Below are 22955 nucleotides of genomic sequence, written 5' to 3'. Positions count from 1 at the left end.
AGGGAGGTGTGCTGTCTTCCTGGTGTAAAGATATGAGATGTAGCAGAATGTTTGCCGAGACTCGTCAAGCCTAAGGACTTTTAGCCTATGTCACGCATCACGTTGGCACAAATGATACTGCTAGGCATTCTGCTGAACGCATTAAAAAAAGACTTCATGGCTCTAGGACAGAGGGTGAAGCAATTAGGTACACAGGTATTGTCCTGTCTTAGGTAAAGGACAAATGAGAGAAACTCACATCTTGGAGCTGAATGTGTGGCTACATGTATGGTGTCAATGGGAGCACTTTGGTTTCTTAAACCATGGAATGATTTTTCAAGATCTGCTCAACAGAGATGGTGTCCATCTATCAAAGAAGGGATGAAGTGTCTTTAGTAACAGATTGGCTAATGTACTGAAGAGGGCTTTAAACTAAATGTACTGGGGATGGCTGTAAAATACCTCAAGGTAATTAATAACTCTCAGGAATATAAGTCATCAAATACCATTATTGAAATGAGACAAAAGAGTGATAGCCAGTAAGTCTGACTTCTGTGGTAAGCAAATTAATGGAAACACTTTTATAACAGAGAATGGTCAACTTTCTGGAATTCTGTGGATTACAGGACCAGAGGCAACATGGATTCACTAGTGGTAGGTCTTGTCAGACAAATCTGATCAATTTCTTTGACTGGATGACCAGAGAATTGGATAGTGGATATGCTCTAGATGTGATGTATTTAGATCTTAGCAAAGCCCTTGTCAGTGTTCCACACAGACGTCTAATAAATAAACTGAGTGCCATTGGGATGGGTCCCATAGTGATGGGCTGGGTCAGGAACTGGCAGGTGGAAGGTGACAGAGTGGAAGGTGACAGAGGGTAGCGATCAATGGAGATCACTCTTAGGAAAGGGATGTTACCAGTGGTGTGCCTCAAGGTTCTGTTCTTGAGCCTGTTCTTTTTAACATTTTTATAAATGATATTGCTGAAGGGTTGCCTCTTTTTTAGATGATACCAAAATCTACAATAGAGTAGACACACCAGATGGTGTGAATAACATGAAGAAAGACCTGACAAAGCTTTAAGAATGGTCTGAAATTTGGCAGCTAAAATTTAATGCTAAGAAATGCAAGGTCATGCATTTGGGCTGCAAAAACCAGAGGGAACGGTACAGTTTAGGGGGTGAAGAACTTATGTGCATGACGGAAGAGCAGGATTTGGATGTGATTGTATGTGATGATCTTAAGGTGGTCAAACAGGTTGAAAAAGTGACAGCGAAAGCTAGAAGGATGCTAGGTTGCATTGGGAGAGGTATGGCCAGTAGGAAAAATGAGGTATAAGACTCTGGTGAGACCGCATTTAGAATATTGCGTACAATTCTGGAGGCTGCACCTTCAAAAAGATATAAAAAGGATGAAGTTGGTCCAGAGGAAGGCTACTAAAATGGTGTGTGGTCTTTGTGTTAATGTGTTTGGAGACAGTCTTAAAGATCTCAATCTGTATGCTTTGGAGGAAAGGCGGGAGAGGGAGATATGTTAGAGACGTTTAAATACCTACGTAATATAAATGTGCATGAGTCGAGTCTCTTTAATTTGAAAGGAAATTCTGCAATGAGAGGGCATAGGATGAAGTTAAGATGTGATAGGCTCCGGAGTAATCTGAGGAAATACTTTTTTATGGAAAGGGTTGTAGATGCATGGAACAGTCTCCCGGAAGAGGTGGTGGAAACAGACACTGTGCCTGAATTCAAGAGGGCCTGGGATAGGCATGTGGGATCTCTAAGAGAGAGAAATAGATAATGGTTACTACAGATGGGCAGACTAGATGGGCCATTTGGCCTTTATCTGCCATCATGTTTGTATCTTTCTGTTTCTATACCAATGCCTGTACTATGGGAAACAAAATTCCAGATCTAGAGGCTGTAATGGTAGAAGATGAATTGGATTTATTGGCAATCACGGAGACATGGATCATGGAAAACCACAATTGGGGTGTAGTTGTACCTAGCTACAATCTATTTATGAGGTATAGGGTAGGTAAAAAAGAGTGGAGGAGTGGCGTTATATGTTAAAAATAATATTAAAGTGACAGAATTGCGAGATGTGAGGGGTAAAGAAACACTGTGGGATAGTCCGGAAAGAGGCCTCCTTCACAGTCAGAAGAAATGGACAAAGATTTAATTGAAGACATTAGCAGGATAGTTAGGAAAGGGGAAGTACTACTGGTAAGTGATTTTAATATGCCGGACGTTGATTGGACCGTCCCAGCTGTGGGATTTGCTACAGGAAGAATTGCTCTGGCAGCTAGTAGCAGAACCCACACGGGATAAAACTATTTTGAACTTGGAGTTTACAAAAGGGGAAGTGTTCCTGAAGTTACAGTGGGTGATCATTTAACATCTAGTGATCACAGAATGGTGAGGTTGAATATCAGAATAGCAAAAAACAACAACAAAAGTGACCAATGGTTTCAGTCTCTTTTTATTGTGATTGACTCAACACGATCGTGTTTCAGCCCACAAGAAGTCTACCTCAGGAGTCTACTCCATATAAAACCTGCTTATGCAGCTGAACTGTAACAAAAAAAACCAGGGAATATCAGAATGCAGAATGAGAGGACTTATTCAAGACTGAAGGTTCTAGACTTCCCAGTACTGGCCTTAATTCTTCAATATATACCATTATTTTCTAATTCTAGATTCTCTGTGTTCATCCCATGCTGTTTTGAACTCTGTCACCATTTTCCTTTCCACTACCTCCCTCGGGAGCACATTCCAGGCATCCACCACCCACTCCATAAAGAAGAATTTCCTTACATTACTCGTGAGTATACAACCCTTCAACCTAAAATCCTGTCCTCTGGTTTTACCATTTTCATTTCTCTGGGAAAGATTTTGTTCTACGTTAATACCTATCAAATATTTGAACGTCTGAATCATATCTCCCCTGTCCCTCCTTTCCTTTAGGATATGCATTTTCAGGGCTTCAAATCTCTCATCATACGTCATTTGGTGCAAATCTCCTACTATTTTTGTCTCCCTCCTCTAGACCGCTTCAAGTCTTCTTATGTCATTTGCCAGATATGGTCTCCAAAACAAACTCCAAGTGGAGCCTCACCAACAATATGTACAGCGGTATCAACACCTTCTTTCTTCTACTGGTTACACCTCTTTTTATAGTGCCTAGCATCCATCTGGCAACAGCTACCACCTTGTCACACTGTTTCTTTGGCTTTAGATCTTCGGACACTATCATCCCAAGGTCCCTCTCCCCATCTGTACATATCAGCCTCTCACCTCCCAGCACATATGGCTCCATCCAATTACTAATCCCCCAAATGCATTACTCTGCATTTCTTTGCATTGAAATTTAGTTGTCAGATATTAGACCATTCCTCTAACTTTTGCAGATCCTTTTTCATGTTTTCCACTCCCTCCTCGGTGTCTACTCTGTTACAAATCTTGATATTATCCGCAAAAAGGCAAATCTTTCCTTCTAACCCTTCAGCAATGTCACTCACAAACATATTGAACAGGATTGACCCCAGTAACGAACCCTGAGGGACTCCACTACTCATCCTTCCTTTTTCCGAGTGAATTCCATTAACCACCATCCTCTGGCATCTGTCCGTCAACCAGTTTCTAATCTAATTCATCACTTTTGGGTGTAGATGGACTGGAGTGAGCTCTGACGGAGACTTCAATAGTTAGAACCTAAGAACAGTACCAGGCAGATCTTTGTATTCTTGCCCAAAAACAGCTAAGAAGAAAAAGAGGGGGAAAAAAAACCCCGACAAATTTTTAGATTGAATCAGGTTGGGCAGACTAGATGGACCATGCGGGTCTTTTTCTGCCGTCATCTACCATTATTATGTTACTATATTGTATGATGAGCCCTTCAAAACTCAGCCACAGCCTGCTGTACCAAAACTTATCCCTTTTTTTTTTTTTTTTTTTTTTTTTTTACAAAATCTGGCAGCACACGCCGGCATGGTAAATGTTCTGATGCCCATAGGAATTAAATTGGCATTGGAGCATTTGCTGTGTGGCATTCGGCTGCGCGACTTTGTAAAAGAAGGCCTGTATACCTCCCTAATAGTCCTTATGCCTGCAGGTGTCACCTAAATGTCGGTTTGGTAGGCTTTTGGTGGGCTCATACTTTCCACAACTGTACTAGTTAGAGTGAGATATAGGTCTAAGATGTCTTCCCTGCAGTTCACTGAACCAAACACCAGGCTACTGCAGAGACCTGCCTGCTACACTAATAGGATATAAAGGTTTCCTGTCTGCTTAAGCTTTGCTTGCCAGAAATTGACTAATTTATTCCTTCCTGTTACTTAAATGGTCTTTTTGCCATCACTTCTTATGTATGGCAAATCACAGGACCAAAGTCATGAAAAGGTTAATTATTTCATCATGAAGACTGTCCTTTACAAACATAATTATGTTTTTTTCTTATTATTTTTATGAAATGCAATTTTGTGATCAATATTGTACTGGCATTTTTCATTACCAGCTAACAGCAATCTGGCTTTTTGTCTTTTGAATTCTAGAATTGTGGGAGGTTTGCACCCTCTAGTGTCCAAAGTGTACAGAACCACAGAAAAGTCCAGACAGCCTACAAATGAGAGCAACATAGGTAAGTAATTTGATAATGGTGAATGTGCAGACTTTTTAAAAAATTTGTTGTGCTCATACTAAGTAAAATCATGTGCAAAAATCTCAAGAAAAAGGTAAGGTTCAAGTAAGTGTCTGAATATTCTCCCTGTCATGTGGAGGATTTTTTTGTTGTTGTTATAGGTGGTTAAGAATTTCTCAGCAACATCAGTAAAATAAGCCTCGTGAACCAGCAGGATATGATGTTTTACTTGTATATGGATATGACTGGCTACTGAGAGTAATGACCAGTCAAAAAAATAATAGAAAAGAAAAATTAACCACAAGTAAACAGATCCACAAAAGGTTAATCAAAATAGAGAAAGAAAAACCCATATAAATAAATGGTTTAATTGCTACCAAAATGAAGGAAAGAATCTCAGAATTGCCACTCCAAGGATCATAATACTATCATCCATTTAAGGAATTGTGGCTAGGGTTTCTTTCATTGATCCAAAACCTTCATATATTAACTTGACTTACTCCGTCATTCATAAGTCAAGTTAATATATGAAGGTTTTGGATCAATGAAAGAAACCCTAGCCTCAATTCCTTATATGGATGATAGTATTATGATCCTTAGAGTGGCAATTCTGAGATTCTTTCCTTCATTTTGGTAGCAATTAAACCATTTATTTATATGGTTTTTTCTTTCTCTATTTTGATTAACCTTTTGTGGATCTACTGAGAGTAATGAACCAGAAGCCTAAGGGGGTCTTTACTAAGCTGTGCTAAAATGTGACCTACGCTATGACATGATGCATTAGTTTCCCATGCTCTGAGCCCACTTTTAGTATGGCTATAAAAATGGCCGCCTTTTCAATTTCCTCAATCAATGTCCTTGCATTCATTTCTCAATTAGTGTGGGAGCCATTATTGGCACATATGTTCTAGGCAATGGCAAAGTAAAGGGGGAGGGGGGTCAGACCACCCCAGGTGATGTCTTCATGGCAGGCTCCTCTCTGCCTCCCCCCTCCACCTCCTGTACCTCTTTAGAAGTTCACTGGCATGAGCAGCGTCTTCCACTTGCCACTCGCTCCATCCTCGTTTCCTGTCTGATGTCACTTCATGGTCGCAGGATCAGGACGTGATGTCAGAAGTGTGCTGAGGCCGGCGTGAACAGCAAGTGGAGGGTGCCACTCGTGCCGGTGAACATTTAAAGAGGTATGCAAGGGGCAGGGGTGGCATACGGTGTGGTGGGGAAGAGGGGGACGCAGAGCATGGCAATGCCAGCACCACCGTCCTGATCTCCACCCTCCCACCCTACATCACTGATTCTAGGCAGTAAGAGCTCCTGCACTAACCATAGTCTAATCAGCGTGGTGATATACCAATTAGCACTGGGCATGCCTACTTTCAGCCCCCAAATATGCCCCGACACTAAAATATGTAAGGTTTTTTTAGCGCTTGGGAAACTTGCACAAATCTGAAAATTAATGCAGGATGCTTGAGCATGCAAGCACACGTTAGAGCTTACTGTAGCTTAGTAAATTGACCCCTACATTTTCCAAACATCAATATAAAAAAAACTACTAGATGGTTTGGAAAATTAAGGGCTTCTTCTATTAAACTGCGCTAGTATTTTCTAGCGCGGGGAGCTGCCCTGAATGGCCCGCACTGCTCCAGACACTTATAGGCCTCCTTTTACGAAACTGCGAAAGCAGTTTCTAGCGTGGGGAGCCGTGCTGAATGGCCCGCACGGCTCCCGACGCTCATTGAGTTCCTATGAGCATTGGGAGCAACGCGGGCCATTGAGCACGGCTCTTTGCACTAAAAACTGCTAGCGCAGTTTAATAGAAGAGGGGGTAAGGTTATCTGAATTTAAAGACCGACTTGGTTGTACTTTACCTTTGCCGCACCTTCCCCTGGTTGCTTCTTGCCTGCTCTTTAAATTCGGGTACTTTGCATATACTAGCAAATAAAAATAAAATAAAATGTTATTTCTTGCTCACTTTCTTTGTGTTTAGGCAATACAGTAGCTGGATTAATTGATGAAAAGTTGATAACAGATATAAAAATGACAGAGTATGACAAAAAACCTAAACTAGGAGTGAGCCAGCACTACAGAATTATGCTGCAGTCAGATTCTAAGGTCATGCACAATAGTGATACCAGACAGTATGCAGAATTTCTACAGTAAGTCACCAAACTGTTCATTTTATTATTTGTAGAACAAAATTTAGATAAATGTAAGGGCAATTTAAAATGTTTTCTTTTTAAAGATGCTTATGAGTAATTTACCATAAAAGGTATGGAAGACTGTTTATACGCTGACAGGCTGGACAGGCTGGGGCTCTTCTCCCTGGAGAAGAGGAGACTTAGAGGAGACATGATAGAAACTTTCAAGATCATGAAGGGCATAGAGAAGGTAGACAAGGATAGATTCTTCAGACTACGGGGAACCACAAGTACGAGAGGGCACTCGGAGAAACTGGAAGGGGACAGGTTTAGAACCAATGCCAGGAGGTTTTTCTTCACTCAGAGGGTTGTGGACACATGGAGTGCGTTCCCGGAGGAGGTGATCGGGCAGGGTACATTACAGGGATTCAAAGAGGGATTGGATAGATTCCTGATGGATAGGGGGATTGAGGGGTATAGAGAGAGGTAGATAGGGTTCAGAAAGAGTATAGATAGAAAAATAAGGGGGTTATAGGGCTAAATCAAGAAAACCTGACAGGTCATGGACCTGATGGGCCGCCGCGGGTGCAGACTGCTGGGCGCGATGGACCTCTGGTCTTACCCAGCGGAGGCAACTTCTTATGTTCTTATGTCATGTTTGTCTTAATATTAATTCCTCCCATTTATTTTAATGTACAATGCTTTGAATTCTATGTTTAGCGTTTAATCAAAATGTTAATAAACTATGTGAACTACTAAATCATGAATATAAAGGCACTGTCCCTAAGCTGCATTAACATGTTAATTTGTGTTAATGTGCTTACATTATATAATAGCTTTCAGTCTTGATGGTCTGTTTCTGATTGCTTTTGAATTGTATCTTCTTTAATCCATCTTGTAATTTATGTCGGCATAATTTCCAGTGACAAACCAACAGTGATACTTTGTTTTGAGTATACACACGAGATTTATGTTCTGTCAATCTGATTTTAATAGATTGCATCGTGCGTCCAACATATAGCTTAGGGCACGGGCATTCAATTAAATAAATCACATGATCAGAATTACAATTTGTTTGATAAGTTTGTATATTTGTTTGATAAGTGTATCAAACAGAGTTTATTTGTTTGATATTTGTATATTTGATTGATAAGTGTATTTGTTTGATAAGTTTGTATATGATAATAAGTAAACTTAACGCTATTGTACGTGGACTCATAGTGTATCTTTTTAGACACCATGCACAGAATTTCCTCCTTAGTTTTTAATAATACAAGTATACCAATATGTATATGTAGAGATGTGACAAAAAATATATGTAAATCAAGAAAGGATGTCAAATAAATCCAAATACACACAAAAAAACACCCTTAATGCTCAAGATTTCATATCAAATCAACTTCAAAAGGGAAAAAAGTCCTCAGTGTCTAGGGGTTCACAAAATGGCTACCCACATAGACAAACTGGTCTCAAAGTTCCATTTGAGACCAGTTTGTCTATGTGGGTAGCCATTTTGTGAACCCCTAGACACTGAGGTCTTTTCTCCCTTTTGAAGTTGATTTGATATGAAATCTAGAGCATTAAGGGTGTTTTTTTGTGTGTATTTGGATTTATGTAGAGATGTGTACATGTAAGTATATAGGCAGCAATTATAAGAACATATGAATAGCCATACTGGGTCAGAACAATGATCTATTTTGTCCAGTATCCTGTTTCCAACAGTAGCGAATCCAGGTCACAAGTACCTGACAGAAATCCAAATAGAGCAACACCTCAGGGCTTCCCCAAGTTTGTCTTAATAGCAGATTATGGACCATTCCTCCAGGAACTTGTCCAAACCTTTTTTAAACCCAGCTATGTTAATTACTGTTACCATATCCTCTGGCAACACATTCCAGAGCTTAACTATTCTCTTAAGTAAAACAATATTTCCTCTTCTTGGTTTTAAAAGTATTTCCCTGTAACTTCATTGCGTGTTCCCTAGTCTTTGTAATTTTACAAATATCGATCCACTTGAACCCGTTCTACACCATTCAGAATTTTGTAAACCTCAATCATATCTCCCCCTCAGCCGTCTCTTTTCCAAGCTGAAGAGCCCTAACCTCTAGTCTTTCCTCATAAGAGAGGGTTTCCATCTCCTTTATCATCTTGGTCGCTTTTCTTTGAACCTTTTCTAATTCTGTTATATCTTTTTTGAGATATGACGACCAGAATTGAACACAATTCTCAAGGTGAGGTCGCAATGTGAAGTGATACCTGCCTGCCTGCCTATCTGTGACAACTACCCACACACTGTCTTTTCAGGAAAAGATTAAAGACATATCTCTTCTCCCAGTGGACTCAATTCTTCCCAGTTCTCTTCATTTCAGACTGCTATCCTAAAACTAACCTGGCAATGTTAAACTTGCTTATCTCTAACACTATATCACAAATGTAACTCATCTTGCTGTAAGCCGCAATGATTCCCTGTTGAAAATTGTGCTATATAAGAAGTTGTATTGTATTGTATAACAGAGGCATTATAAATACTATAAATTAGCGCCTCGTTCAAGGTGCCACAAAGGGGCATGGTTAGCATCAATTCTACAATGGCATAATGGCACATCCAAGCCTTTATAGAATATTAACAACAAGCCACATTGGCATTCAAAAAGTTAGGTGTGCCTACTTATGGCAGGTCAATAGCCGGCATCAATAGGCATGACTAAGTGCACCACGCAATATGCACAACTGACAGTTGTGTGCATTGCGTGGTAACACACCCATGCTTTACCCACATATACACCTTTTGCCAGTTGCACACTAAAGGATTTAGGTGCACTGTTTATAGAATAGCGCCATAATTATTGGTGCCAATCATGCCATAAGAAGTACTATTCAATATACTAGATATATTACTGGTGCCCTAATTTAACACTAGCTTATAGAATTGCTTTTGGGTTCTTGTACTAGCTATAGCAATGATCTGGTTGAAGGAAACCATCTGAACCAGAAGGAAGTTGAGTGAAAAAGCATTAGAGCATTGATAGGTGTGTGTGTGTGTGGGGGGGGGGGGGGGCTAGGGAAGCTGAGAAAAGAAGACTAGGAGAAGAATGGCAGGAGGTATGCCCACTCCTCTTGCCTCTTCAAAATGGTAAACCTTCCCCTTCCCAGTGCATCCTGGGATGCACTGGGAGGAGCCCAAGGCTCTGATTAGCCCAGCCGCCTAAAGCCACTCGGCCTTAGGTGCCTAAACCAATCAGAGCCCAGGCCCCTCTCATTGTATTCATAGGGGACCTAACTCAGGGGCTTCAAGGTAAGATAATGTTATTCGCTGACAACGCCAAACTATGCAATATAGTGAGAGACGGCAATTCACCCGATGGTATGACACAGGACCTACATTTGTTGGAGCTATGGTCCTCGACCTGGCAGCTGGGCTTCAACGCTAAGAAATGCAAGATCATGCACCTTGGCAGCAGAAATCCGTGCAGAACTTACACCTTGAATGGTGAGACCTTAGCTAGAACTTCAACAGAACGAGACTTGGGAGTGATCATCAGCGCAGACATGAAAACTGCTGATCATGTGGAGAAGGCAAGACAGTTGTTAGGTTGCATCCGCAGGAGTTTCGTCAGCCGGAAGCCTGAAGTCATTATACAGAATGCCATTATACAGAACCATGGTGAGACCTCATTTGGAATACTGTGTGCAATTCTGCAGGCCACACTACTGAAAAGATGTGCTGAGAGTAGAGTCGGTGCAACGGATGGCCACCAGGATGGTCTCGGGGCTCAAGGATCTATCGTACGAGGAAAGGCGAAAGGCTGAAAAATTTGCGGCTGTACTCACTCGAGGAACATAGGGAGAAAGGAGACATGACTGAGACATTTAAGTATATTACCAGCCGTATCGAGATGGAAGAAGAAATTCTCTTTCTCAAAGGACCCTCAGCCACAAGAGGGCATCCGCTCAAACTCAGGGGCAGGAAATTTCATGGCGACACCAGGAAATATTTCTTCATCGAGAGAGTGGTTGATCCTTGGAACGAGCCCCCGTTGCAGGTGATCGAGGCAAACAGCGTGCAAGAATTTAAGAGCAAATGGGATGCCCATGTGGGATCCCTTAGAGGGTTAAGCCAAGGGAACCTGTCACCAGGAGTGGGATCCCTAGGATAGTAGACTTGGTGGTGGGTCAGTAGAGTGGGCAGACCTGATGGGCTATGGCCCTTATCTGCCGGCATCTTCTATGTTTCCATGTTTCTATGTATCCCAGGATACACTGGGAAGGGGAAGGTCTACCATTTTGAAGGAGCAGGCCTGCCGACAAGAAGTAGGCATCCTTCCTACCGATATTCACGGGGGCAGGATCGTGGGTGTGGGGAGTCCAAGTGGCCTGCTAATTTTTTGTTGTTGTTCAGGGGCCATTGTCAGGAGGGGGACGTCATCAAGGGGAGGCAGGGATGAATTTTATTTTTATTTTTAATGGGGACAGACTGTGCGTGTATAACATGCATATAACCTATGCCCATTTACAAAAACAAAACACTGCTGTTCAATACTTTTTTTTATATGCTGCTGGCAACCTCCAAATCTGTCAGAGATTTTGGAGTGTGAAAAACCGGCGCTTCATTTTGTGCATCATGTGGGAATCGATCAGAATGCTTATTTTAATATTGATGAGCTCATTGTAATGTATTTACTTATGATTATTGGAGGCTGCTACAAACCGCAGAACAGATCACAATTTGCTGTTTTGGGCATCGATAGATGCAATACTTCATCGCTAAATCAATTAAAACTGGTTTAGCGATGATCATTAAATGCATGGTGAGTTTTGTGCATCCGGACCTGTGAACATAGAAATCCCTCTCCTCACTGCACTTTGAAAGATTCAGTGAACACAGGACTTCCCTACTCACACTTGGATGCTTTACAAATTTACCTTATCTAACCAAATGTATTTATTAGTAAGCAATAGGCTGCCAGAAGACAAAAAGGTCTTTGCTGTCAATGATATTATGGAGATATTTTTATCAGTGGCATACCAAGGGGGGGGGGGCGGTCCACCCCGGGTGCATGCCACAAAGGGGTGCACAGCTGGCCACTCGCCAGGAAATAGGCTCCCCCCCAAGGAATAGGCTGCCACTGCTACCATCGGGAACAAGCCAACGCCGAGTTCTCCCTGCTTTTCTTCCCTGCAGGGCCGACCAACTCTCGCCACCTGACGTCAATTCTGACGTCGGAGAGGACGTTCTGAGCCAGCCAATAACTGCCTGGCTGGCCCAGAATGTCCTCTCTGATGTTAGAATTGACGTCGGGCGGCGAGAGTTGGTCGGCCCCTTGGGGAAGAAAAGCAGGGAGGGAGAATTTGGTGCCGGCCTGTTCCCCATGGTGGCAGTGGCAGCCTTTCCCTGGCAGCGGTGGCAGCAGCATGTTTCCCAATGGTGGTGGCATTGAGGAGGGCAAGGAGAAAGAAAGAAAGAAAGAAAGGGGGCAGGGTGAAACAAAGAAAGAAAAAAAAAATGGGGCACGGAGAGAGAGAAAGACAGACATAGAGAAAGAAAGGGGTATGGAGAGAGAAAGAAAGAAGGGGCAAGGTGAAAGAAAGAGATAAATGGGGCACGGAGAGAGAGAGAGAAAGACAGACATAGAGAAAGAAAGGGGACATGGAGAGAGAAAGAAAGAAGGGGGCAGGGTGAAAGAAAGAAAGAAAGAAAGAAATGGGGCACAGAGAGAGAGAGAGAGAGAGAAAGATAGACAGACATAGAGAAATAAAGGGGGTATGGAGAGAGAATGAAAGAAGGGGGCAGGGTGAAACAAAGAAAGAAATGGGGCACGGAGAGAGAGAGACAGACATAGAGAAAGAAAGGGGGAAAGGAGAAAGAAAGAAAGAAAGAAGAGGCAGGGTGAAAAAGAAAGAAATGGAGCATGGAGAGAAAGAGAGCAAAGACAGACATACAGAAAGAAAGGGGGCATGGAGAGAGAAAGAAAGAAGGGGGCAGGGTGAAAGAAAGAAAAAAGAAAGAAAGAAATGGGGCACAGAGAGAGAAAGACAGACATACAGAAAGAAAGGGAGCATGGAGAGAGAAAGAAAGAAGGGAGCGGGGGAAAGAAAGAAAGAATGGGGCACGGAGAGAGAGAAAGACAGACATACAGAAAGAAAGGGGGCATGGAGAGAGAAAGAAAGAAGGGGGCAGGATGAAACAAAGAAAAAGTTGGGGGAGGGAATGAGGTCTGGAGGAGAGGCAGCTTACAGGAGGCTGAAAGAAGGGAAGAAATATTGGATGCACAGTCAGAAGAATAAAGTGCAACCAGAGACTGATGAAATTACCAAACAAAGGTAGGAAAATGATTTTATTTTCAATTTAGTGATCAAAATGTACCCGTTTTGAGAATTTATATATGTTGTCTATATTTTGCACTATGGCAATAGTGGTTTTTTGCACAGGGAGCCTATGAGCGTCAAGAGCAGCGTGGGGCATTCAGCTCAGCTCCCTGCGCTAAAAATCGCTATCGCAGTTTAGTAAAAAGGGAGGGGGTATATTTGTCTATTTTTGTATAGTTGTTACTGAGGTGACATTGCATAAAGTCATCTGCCTTGACCTCTTTGAAAACCCGTGGAATATAAATGATAATTAACATTTTCTTTGCATACAGTGTGCTTTGTGTTTTTAAAATTTTATTGTTGGTAGATCATTTTGACTTGGCTACAAAGTTAAGGGGGAGGGAGGGGAGCTGCTGAAAGACATCTAATAATCATTGCAGGTTTGACTGTACAGGGAATTATTTTTGTAAAATCATGTTTTATTATGTGACTGGCATTATTTAGACTTTAATTTCTATGACTGAATAGAATGAAAATAATATAAAATTACTTGCTTGTTTTTATATGCGTGTGCTGAAGGAAAGTGGAGAGAGAGTGGACTGAGGACGCTGAAGGGAAATGGGGAAGAGAGAGTGGGGACAAGACACTGATTTATAAATTGACAATTGTACAGAATATTATTTATTTTTATACTTTAATATAATAAGTTAATTATAAAACAATTCAAGGCTTGTGTGGATGGAATCAGGTGGTTTGCGGGGATGGGGACCGAGTTTACGGGGATTAGTCCAATAAAATGGTATTTTCTTATTTCTCATTATTTGTTTTATTTTTATTTGTTAATTTGTAAAGTGGTGGGTGATTGTTATATATCAGTTTTTTCAAATAGTTTTTTACATCTACTGTCTTTATATTTTGCACAGTATTAGAGGACATGTGTTACTGTTTTTGTGGTGTTGCATTGTTTGCAGAGTCTGGTTTCTTGGCGGTTCAGTTTAACTTTTGTCTACATACTTCTATTTTTAGTTTGGGCGAGGGTGTATCTCTGTTCTGTGTGTATGAAAAGAACATAGTTTTCAGTTGGCATTGACTGCAGGATCAATTGTGCGGGATCTGGCTTTTTTAGTTTTACAATGTATGTGTTGGTGTTCTAGTGCTCACTGCTGTGTTTAAGATGCTGCCTTTTCCTAGGTACACTCTTATTGTGTGATATGTGGATTGTTACTAAAAATCATATTTTTCATATAGAATAGGGGGGGTGTCAACCCGGGTGTCACATCTGCTAGGTACGCCACTAATTTTTATAAATCTTTTTCAGGTGTAAAATGCCTGTTGTGGAGTAGATTGCTCAGGGAAGAAATTTGGATGATGTGTTCTGTCCCTGCATGATTATACTAGTATTTTGTGTAACTACATATAGGTACATATAGGTTCATTTTCAAAAAAGATAGATATCCAAAAGACAGCATAAACCAGCACTTGGTCATCTTACTAGTCAAAACGTCCAAGTAGGCATTTTCGAAACTGACTTATTAGATGTCATTCTGGTTGTTTTGTCTCCATTGCATCTAAATCTTAGGGGGATGTGTTAGAGGCATGTTTTGGGTGAGATTAGCAGTTGGATGTTTTACAGCAACAATCAAACAGAACAATCAAACACTTTTAAAACGTCCAGGGGACAATTTGTACATTTTAGGCTAGACCTGTTTTTAAAATGAACAAGGACCAAAAGGTACCCAAACTGACCAGATGACCACTGGAGGGATGAAAATATGACCTACAAAACAAAAAGACAAGTGAAACCACCATACCATAAACAATTGCTTTGTATTTAAAGATTGTTTGAGTTGTAAACACTAAATTAATTGAAGGGAGAAAATACCTCAGAGACCTCGCTGGAAGGCTGTAAAGAAATAAGATCTCGAGTTCTTTTCTCCCTTTAATTAATTTAGAGTCTATATTAGCCAAGCAATCTTTACAGACAACACAATTGTATATGGTATGATAATATAGCCCCCACACACTCCCCCAGTGGGCACTGACCCCCTCCCCCCCACTCTCCAAATATCTGCATGAAACAGTATATATCTGTCTCTATGAAAGCTGCAGATACTATAACCAGTCCTAGCAGGTCTGAGTAGCCTGGTGGGTAGTGCAGTGGACTGCAGAGAAGGGGACCCAGGCCCATATACCACCCTAACTAGTACACTTCTGGTGGAAAGTGTGAGCCTACCAAAACTCATCAAAAACCTACTGTACTACCATATAGGTGACACCTGCAGGCATAAGGGCTATTGGGGGTGGTAGGCAGGTGGGTACAGTTGGTTTTTGCTGAGTTTTGTAGGGATTACCATGTATGGGGGTTCTGGTGACGTGTACCTGGCACCATTAATGTGAAATTAACATCAGTGCTCCCTAGGGTGTCCCACTGCTCTGCTAGCATATCTGTGTGGCCAATACATTAAAAATACTGGCCCCTCCTACATGCAAATTTAGATGTTTTTTTCCCCCCAGATAATGGCTAAAAAATTAGACATCTAGGTGGACAAAACTTCTAGGGGGCCATTTTTTTGGGGAAAAAAAAGACATCTTGTGGGTTCGAAAATGGTCATTTTCTCCACCCGATTTTTGAATGTTTTTCTCAAAACATCTAAAGTCAGACTTAGATGTCCTATCGAAAATGCCCCTCCATGTGTCTTTATAAAATAGGCTAAAATCGGTCCCTCCTTGTCCAATTAACCTAGATGTACTGTAAGAAAATTACCCTGTTCAAGACAAAAATTCACTGCTAATTGAAGCTGAAGAGCAGCAGTCTTAGCACCAAATCCTTTAGTTGACCAGTCTGATATGAGTAGGGAACTCAAGTCTCTTAGCTTTGAGGCATTAACAAGCTTTGTGGTGCAACCACTGCAGTGTTTACAACACGGGAGGGTTTAAGCAGGGTAAATGCAAATGTCTATATTAGGAAGAGGTGGGGCAGTCGGATTTGTTCCTAAAATTCTTTCTGGCAGGCTCCCTTCTGTCCTCAAACACATCTACTCCAAGCACTGGGTTTAATATTTGGTGGCAAATGTGAGTTCTCTGAAATTGTTTTCAGATCATCCAAGGACAACATCAATGAGGTCCTGTGGATCTCCCCAGGCTGCAGCTTGGATGTAGTTCAAATTATGACCTCTAATGCTGAAGCATTTCCCTTTAAAAAACTGGAAAAAGGATACCGGAAACTCCATTTATCTCCTAATAAGGTTTCTCTTGCTTCTGGTACTACACATAAAAACACATGGATGTTTCTATATAGATAGACAAATTGCAACATCTTTATATCTGTTTAATAGACAACAAGAATGTAAGCTTGGGCCAGATAGATTCCTAGATTCTAAGAAGTATATGATGAAGAGGATGGCTATACACTCCAAAAGTCTACCAACATTGGTGAATTCTTCAACAAAGAAGGCCAAAAATTTAGAGGATCAGGACCAAAGCGTGACGTTTATAGAAGTAAGTTTCATTTAGTGGCATATATATGAAAATGTGTTAAGGTTAAGGTGACTTTTTCAACTAAATTATGCACACATCCAAATTTGCGTGCCAAGTTATAGCACTTTTTAAATAATTTGAGGGTTAATGCTAGTGTATTGTAATGGCAATTACATGCACAGTTGCCAATACTGAATTCACGATTACACTCTAATTCCATATCTGGAGCTCAAAATTGTGTGTGCAAATATGGGCACACATACAATTTGCATACACAATTTAATTGATCTATGAGCCAATTAGCACTGATAATTGGGTGCTAATAATTTATTGGCAATAATTACATTAATTAAAATTTGCACACACATGTTTAGGTGCCAGGATCTGTGCAAATTTTACATATGGATTTGAAAAGATGGTGTGACCAGGGGAGTGGCTTGGCCAGATGAGCAGCATTCTTGGAATTTCAATGGTTTTATTTAATAAGGGAGATCCACGCCTAATTTAGGCATAAGAATTCGCAGGTTTTAAATGGTATAAATCCTCACACCTAAAACTGGGTGGGAATCCCAGTGCTGCACTATTCTACAAATGGCACCCAACTCTGAATAATAAAGACCACTAGTATCCCACTATTTGTGAAAAAGTGCAAAACCAAGCCACCTTATCACTAATTGATTACTGGAAGGGCCTCAGTTACAGAGCCTACGCAAGTCATAGACTCTGACCGCAAAAGTCTGCGTAGTTATCCAGCTCCTTAGCTCCAATCATCGGCCTCCTTCCAGACCCTTACTTAACTTCAATTTTTAATATTCCCCATTTTTTAATATTATTAATATATTTTTTAATATTCTTTTAATCTTATATATTTTTTTAATTTTCTTAAATAATTTTAAAGGCTATTCATAACTTATTCTAAAATGATCACTGTCTAAAAATTCCTGTTTTATAATCTTCGTTTTATAATGCACTAATTCAATTGAATGTGTCTTTGCTTCAACGTTTTCAGCTTCATATATATTGAAAATCATGTGCAACATCAATATTCTGAGACTTTCAAAATGAGATTACTTAGCTTTAAATTAATGTTCAAGTTGTATGCTCTCAGCAATATGTTTCAAAACATGCCAACGTGGCCAGCGTTTCGTGGAGGATTATTCGGAACCACTGCCTCAGGGCCAACTAGTGAAACACGCTGCTGAAAATAAAATCCCAAATAAGAAAGACAGATAATGTTTAACCTTTTAAATCTGTAGAATTGAAAACCTTACATACCTACTATGTTTAATCAGCACGGCTAAAGTCTCTAAACATAAGACAAAATGGCGACAGCCTCTTTTTAAAGAGTTTTATCAGCGTACTGACGTCAGAGTCAATATCGAATTTCATTAAAGGTGCAGATAAGGAAACATCGGCAAAAGCCAGTAAATTTATTAATAAAAATGCTGCCACTCCATATGTTTATTCAAACCACTTGGATACAAAGTCTGTAGACGATTGATCCAACGTTGCTCATGTTGAGCTAAAGTCCGGCGGAAATTACCACCCCTCCTATCTGGTTTGACTATCTCTAAAATGACAACCCGTAGAGAGGAAAATTCATGTTTTTTCTCGATGCAGTGTTTCGCCAGAGGGGCACCCATATTGCGGTTCTTAATATTACTTTTATGTTCGGTCAAACGAACATTGAGTTTGCGTGAAGTTTGTCCTACATAAATAAGGTCACAGGGACATCTCAAAGTGTATACAACACCCTGAGTTTTACAATTGGACTGATGATTTAAGATGTATTCTCTGTTATCTTTTGGATTCTTAAATGTCCTAGTACAATCCATAAGAGTACACATTTGGCAACTCCCACACATTTGGTGCCCTACTCTTTCGTACATACAGGTGTCCATAGTCTCCCTAAGAATCGAGGGACATAATATTTCTTTAAGATTCCGGTTCCGGCGGTAAGCTATTCTCAAGGAGTAGTCTTTGAATGTACCCGCTATTTTTAGTATTTCCCAATGTTTTCTTAAACTACGAGCAATATGGTAACTGTTCTTTGAATAAGTTAATACACAAGTCATGATTTTATCACAGGTTTCCGAATGTTCAGTAGTTTTAACACTTAACAAATGTTCGCGATGATTATAGTACGCCCTCCTATATGCGATGTTCACAGTCTTAGGAGGATAACCTCGTTGTATAAATTTTTCTTTCAAACAATTTGCTTGAATCTTGAATTCAGAATCTGAGGTACAGATTCTACGGATCCTTAAAAATTGGGAGAAAGGAAGGCTCTTTTTAAGATGACCAGGATGGGTACTGGAAAAATGAAGCACGGAGTTACAGTCAGTAGGTTTCGTATAAACCTTCATCTGGAACTCATTTTGCATTATCGTTATCCAGACATCCAAGAATGAAATTGCATTATTGCTGGAGGTATGGGTAAATTTAACTTTAGGTTGACAATTATTAATGTAGTCCAGGAATGCATCCAGTTCTTTAGGGCCCCCGTTCCAGATAAGAAAGATGTCATCAATATATCTGGTCCACAGTTTCACCTGCTTAAAAAACTGGAAGGGGTATATCCATCGTTGTTCAAAATTGTCCATAAAAAGATTAGCTACTGACGGAGCTATCATAATACCCATTGCAATACCTGAGGTTTGTTGAAAAAGATCGTTTTCAAACATGAAAAAACTATCTTGAAGTATTATTGTAGCAAGTTGATATAGTAATTCAGTGGGTACTTTAGGGTTAGTTCTTAAATCCAGTGTTTTACGGATAATTTCCATGGCTTCGAGGGATGATCGTATACAGGGAGCACACGTCAATCGTTACCATGATCGACTGAGGATCCGGTTTCATTTGTTCCATTTTTCTCAAAAAGGCTGAAGTATCTTGTAGATAAGACAAAGTTTTATTTATGAATCCTTGAAGAAATTTGTCAAGGTATATCGAGGATGCTTCAAGAAGAGCTCCCCGATTAAAGACAATCGGTCTCCCTGGAGGGGAATCCAAAGATTTATGTATTTTGGGGAGCAGATAGAAAATTGGAATAACCGGATAAGGCACATTCAGGAAACTAAATTCTTTATCTGTTAAATAACCTTGCTCCAGAGCTCTTACACTGCTGAATTTACTCTGCTTTCAAAAGGACTTTCCTTTGTCCCGATGACTCCTGGGGATAGTTTTCAAGATAATATCGATATTGAAAAATTCTATCGTATATTAAGGATTAAATCGTTTTTCTCTCAAACGGATGATAATATACAGGATGATACTAAGTCTTTAGTGCATCCAAAATCGTGTTGGATTCCTCCAGGCCCGGTTGATCCAGTTATTGAAACTTTCCATAAACTCGTGAAAGCTGACATTGAACGAGCTAATAAAGAGACCCAACATATACGAACCTATAACATCAGTAAGAGTGAGAAGGATGCCATAAAAACTCACCTCTGACAAAGAGTTGGTTATTAGAAGAGCTGATAAGGGAGGCAGAATTGTACTTTTGAAAAGAAGTGACTATATGAAGGAAGCGTATCGACAACTTCACAGTGAAGATTACAAGATTCTTATCTCCAACCCTACGGAAGAACTACAGCTTAAGATTAATAAACTTACTGTAAGAGCTCTGGAGCAAGGTTATTTAACAGATAAAGAATTTCGTTTCCTGAATGTGCCTTATCCGGTTATTCCAATTTTCTATCTGCTCCCCAAAATACATAAATCTTTGGATTCCCCTCCAGGGAGACCGATTGTCTCTAATCAGGGAGCTCTTCTTGAAGCATCCTCGATATACCTTGACAAATTTCTTCAAGGATTCGTAAAGAAAACTCTGTCTTATCTACAAGATACTTCAGCCTTTTTAAGAAAAATGGAACAAATGAAACCGGATCCTCAGTCGATCATGGTAACGATTGACGTGTGCTCCCTGTATACGATCATCCCTCAAGACGAAGCCTTGGAAATTATCCGTAAAACACTGGATTTAAGAACTAACCCTAAAGTACCCACTGAATTACTATTTCAACTTGCTACAATAATACTTCAAGATAGTTTTTTCATGTTTGAAAACAATCTTTTTCAACAAACCTCAGGTATTGCAGTGGGTATTATGATAGTTCTGTCAGTAGCTAATCTTTTTATGGACAATTTTGAACAACGATGGATATACCCCTCCCAGTTTTTTAAGCAGGTGAAACTGTGGACCAGATATATTGATGACATCTTTCTTATCTGGAACGGGGGCCCTAAAGAACTGGATACCTTCCTGGACTACATTAATAATTGTCACCCTAAAGTTAAATTTACCCATACCTCCAGCAATAATGCAATTTCATTCTTGGATGTCTGGATAACGATAATGCAAAATGAGTTCCAGATGAAGGTTTATACGAAACCTACTGACTGTAACTCCGTGCTTCATTTTTCCAGTGCCCATCCTGGTCATCTTAAAAAGAGCCTTCCTTTCTCCCAATTTTTAAGGATCCGTAGAATCTGTACCTCAGATTCTGAATTCAAGATTCAAGCAAATTGTTTGAAAGAAAAATTTATACAACGAGGTTATCCTCCTAAGACTGTGAACATCGCATATAGGAGGGCGTACTATAATCATCGCGAACATTTGTTAAGTGTTAAAACTACTGAACATTCAGAAACCTGTGATAAAATCATGACTTGTGTATTAACTTATTCAAAGAACAGTTACCATATTGCTCGTAGTTTAAGAAAACATTGGGAAATACTAAAAATAGCGGGTACATTCAAAGACTACTCCTTGAGAATAGCTTACCGCCGGAACCGGAATCTTAAAGAAATATTATGTCCCTCGATTCTTAGGGAGACTATGGACACCTGTATGTACGAAAGAGTAGGGCACCAAATGTGTGGGAGTTGCCAAATGTGTACTCTTATGGATTGTACTAGGACATTTAAGAATCCAAAAGATAACAGAGAATACATCTTAAATCATCAGTCCAATTGTAAAACTCAGGGTGTTGTATACACTTTGAGATGTCCCTGTGACCTTATTTATGTAGGACAAACTTCACGCAAACTCAATGTTCGTTTGACCGAACATAAAAGTAATATTAAGAACCGCAATATGGGTGCCCCTCTGGCGAAACACTGCATCGAGAAAAAACATGAATTTTCCTCTCTACGGGTTGTCATTTTAGAGATAGTCAAACCAGATAGGAGGGGTGGTAATTTCCGCCGGACTTTAGCTCAACATGAGCAACGTTGGATCAATCGTCTACAGACTTTATATCCAAGTGGTTTGAATAAACATATGGAGTGGCAGCATTTTTATTAATAAGTTTACCAGCTTTTGCCGATGTTTCCTTATCTGCACCTTTAATGAAATTCGATATTGACTCTGACGTCAGTACGCTGATAAAACTCTTTAAAAAGAGGCTGTCACCATTTTGTCTTATGTTTAGAGACTTTAGCCGTGCTGATTAAACATAGTAGGTATGTAAGGTTTTCAATTCTACAGATTTAAAAGGTTAAACATTATCTGTCTTTCTTATTTGGGATTTTATTTTCAGCAGCGTGTTTCACTAGTTGGCCCTGAGGCAGTGGTTCCGAATAATCCTCCACGAAACGCTGGCCACGTTGGCATGTTTTGAAACATATTGCTGAGAGCATACAACTTGAACATTAATTTAAAGCTAAGTAATCTCATTTTGAAAGTCTCAGAATATTGATGTTGCACATGATTTTCAATATATGTGAAGCTGAAAACGTTGAAGCAAAGTCTCATTCAATTGAATTAGTGCATTATAAAACGAAGATTATAAAACAGGAATTTTTAGACAGTGATCATTTTAGAATAAGTTATGAATAGCCTTTAAAATTATTTAAGAAAATTAAAAAAATATATAAGATTAAAAGAATATTAAAAAATATATTAATAATATTAAAAAATGGGGAATATTAAAAATTGAAGTTAAGTAAGGGTCTGGAAGGAGGCCGATGATTGGAGCTAAGGAGCTGGATAATTATGCAGACTTTTGCGGTCAGAGTCTATGACTTGTGTAGGCTCTGTAACTGAGGCCCTTCCAGTAATCAATTAGTGATAAGGTGGCTTGTTTTGCACTTTTTCACAAATAGTGGGATACTAGTGGTCTTTATTATTTTGAATATTTTTCTCACTAAGGGAATTTAGTGTAGTGTGTTTACCCAACTCTGAGTGTCATTTATAGAATAGTACTTAGCGCTAATATTTATCAGCAGCCAAAATTAGGTGCCAATTTTTGAATTGGATCCTTAGTGCACGTCATTCTGATGTTTAACTTTAGACAACCCTTAGAGAAGTATCAAAGTCCCTCCTCGAGGGCTGCAATTCAGTTGGGTTTTCAGCATTTATCCAATGAATATGCATGAGATCTATTAGCATACAATGAAAGCAGTGCATGCAAATAG

The 22955-nt window shown here is 39.9% G+C and overlaps 1 protein-coding gene across 1 annotated transcript in view; it reads left to right on the top strand.

Moving 5' to 3' along the window:
• The first annotated feature begins 426 nt into the window (after positions 1–426).
• LOC117359748 (outer dense fiber protein 2-like) overlaps positions 427–22955 on the top strand; it is an 81849-nt gene continuing 59320 nt past the window's right edge. Inside the window, exons 1-4 of the mRNA XM_033942966.1 lie at positions 427–518; positions 4532–4617; positions 6602–6770; positions 16394–16556. Of these exons, the coding sequence (XP_033798857.1) occupies positions 427–518; positions 4532–4617; positions 6602–6770; positions 16394–16556 (510 nt within the window). The remainder of the gene's footprint in view (positions 519–4531; positions 4618–6601; positions 6771–16393; positions 16557–22955) is intronic.

Source organism: Geotrypetes seraphini, chromosome 4 (genome assembly GCF_902459505.1).
Source record: "Geotrypetes seraphini chromosome 4, aGeoSer1.1, whole genome shotgun sequence".
NCBI classification, from domain to species: Eukaryota; Metazoa; Chordata; class Amphibia; order Gymnophiona; family Dermophiidae; genus Geotrypetes; species Geotrypetes seraphini.
The sequence above is the reverse complement of the archived record's forward strand: the minus strand, read 5'-3'. Positions and strand labels throughout refer to the sequence as shown.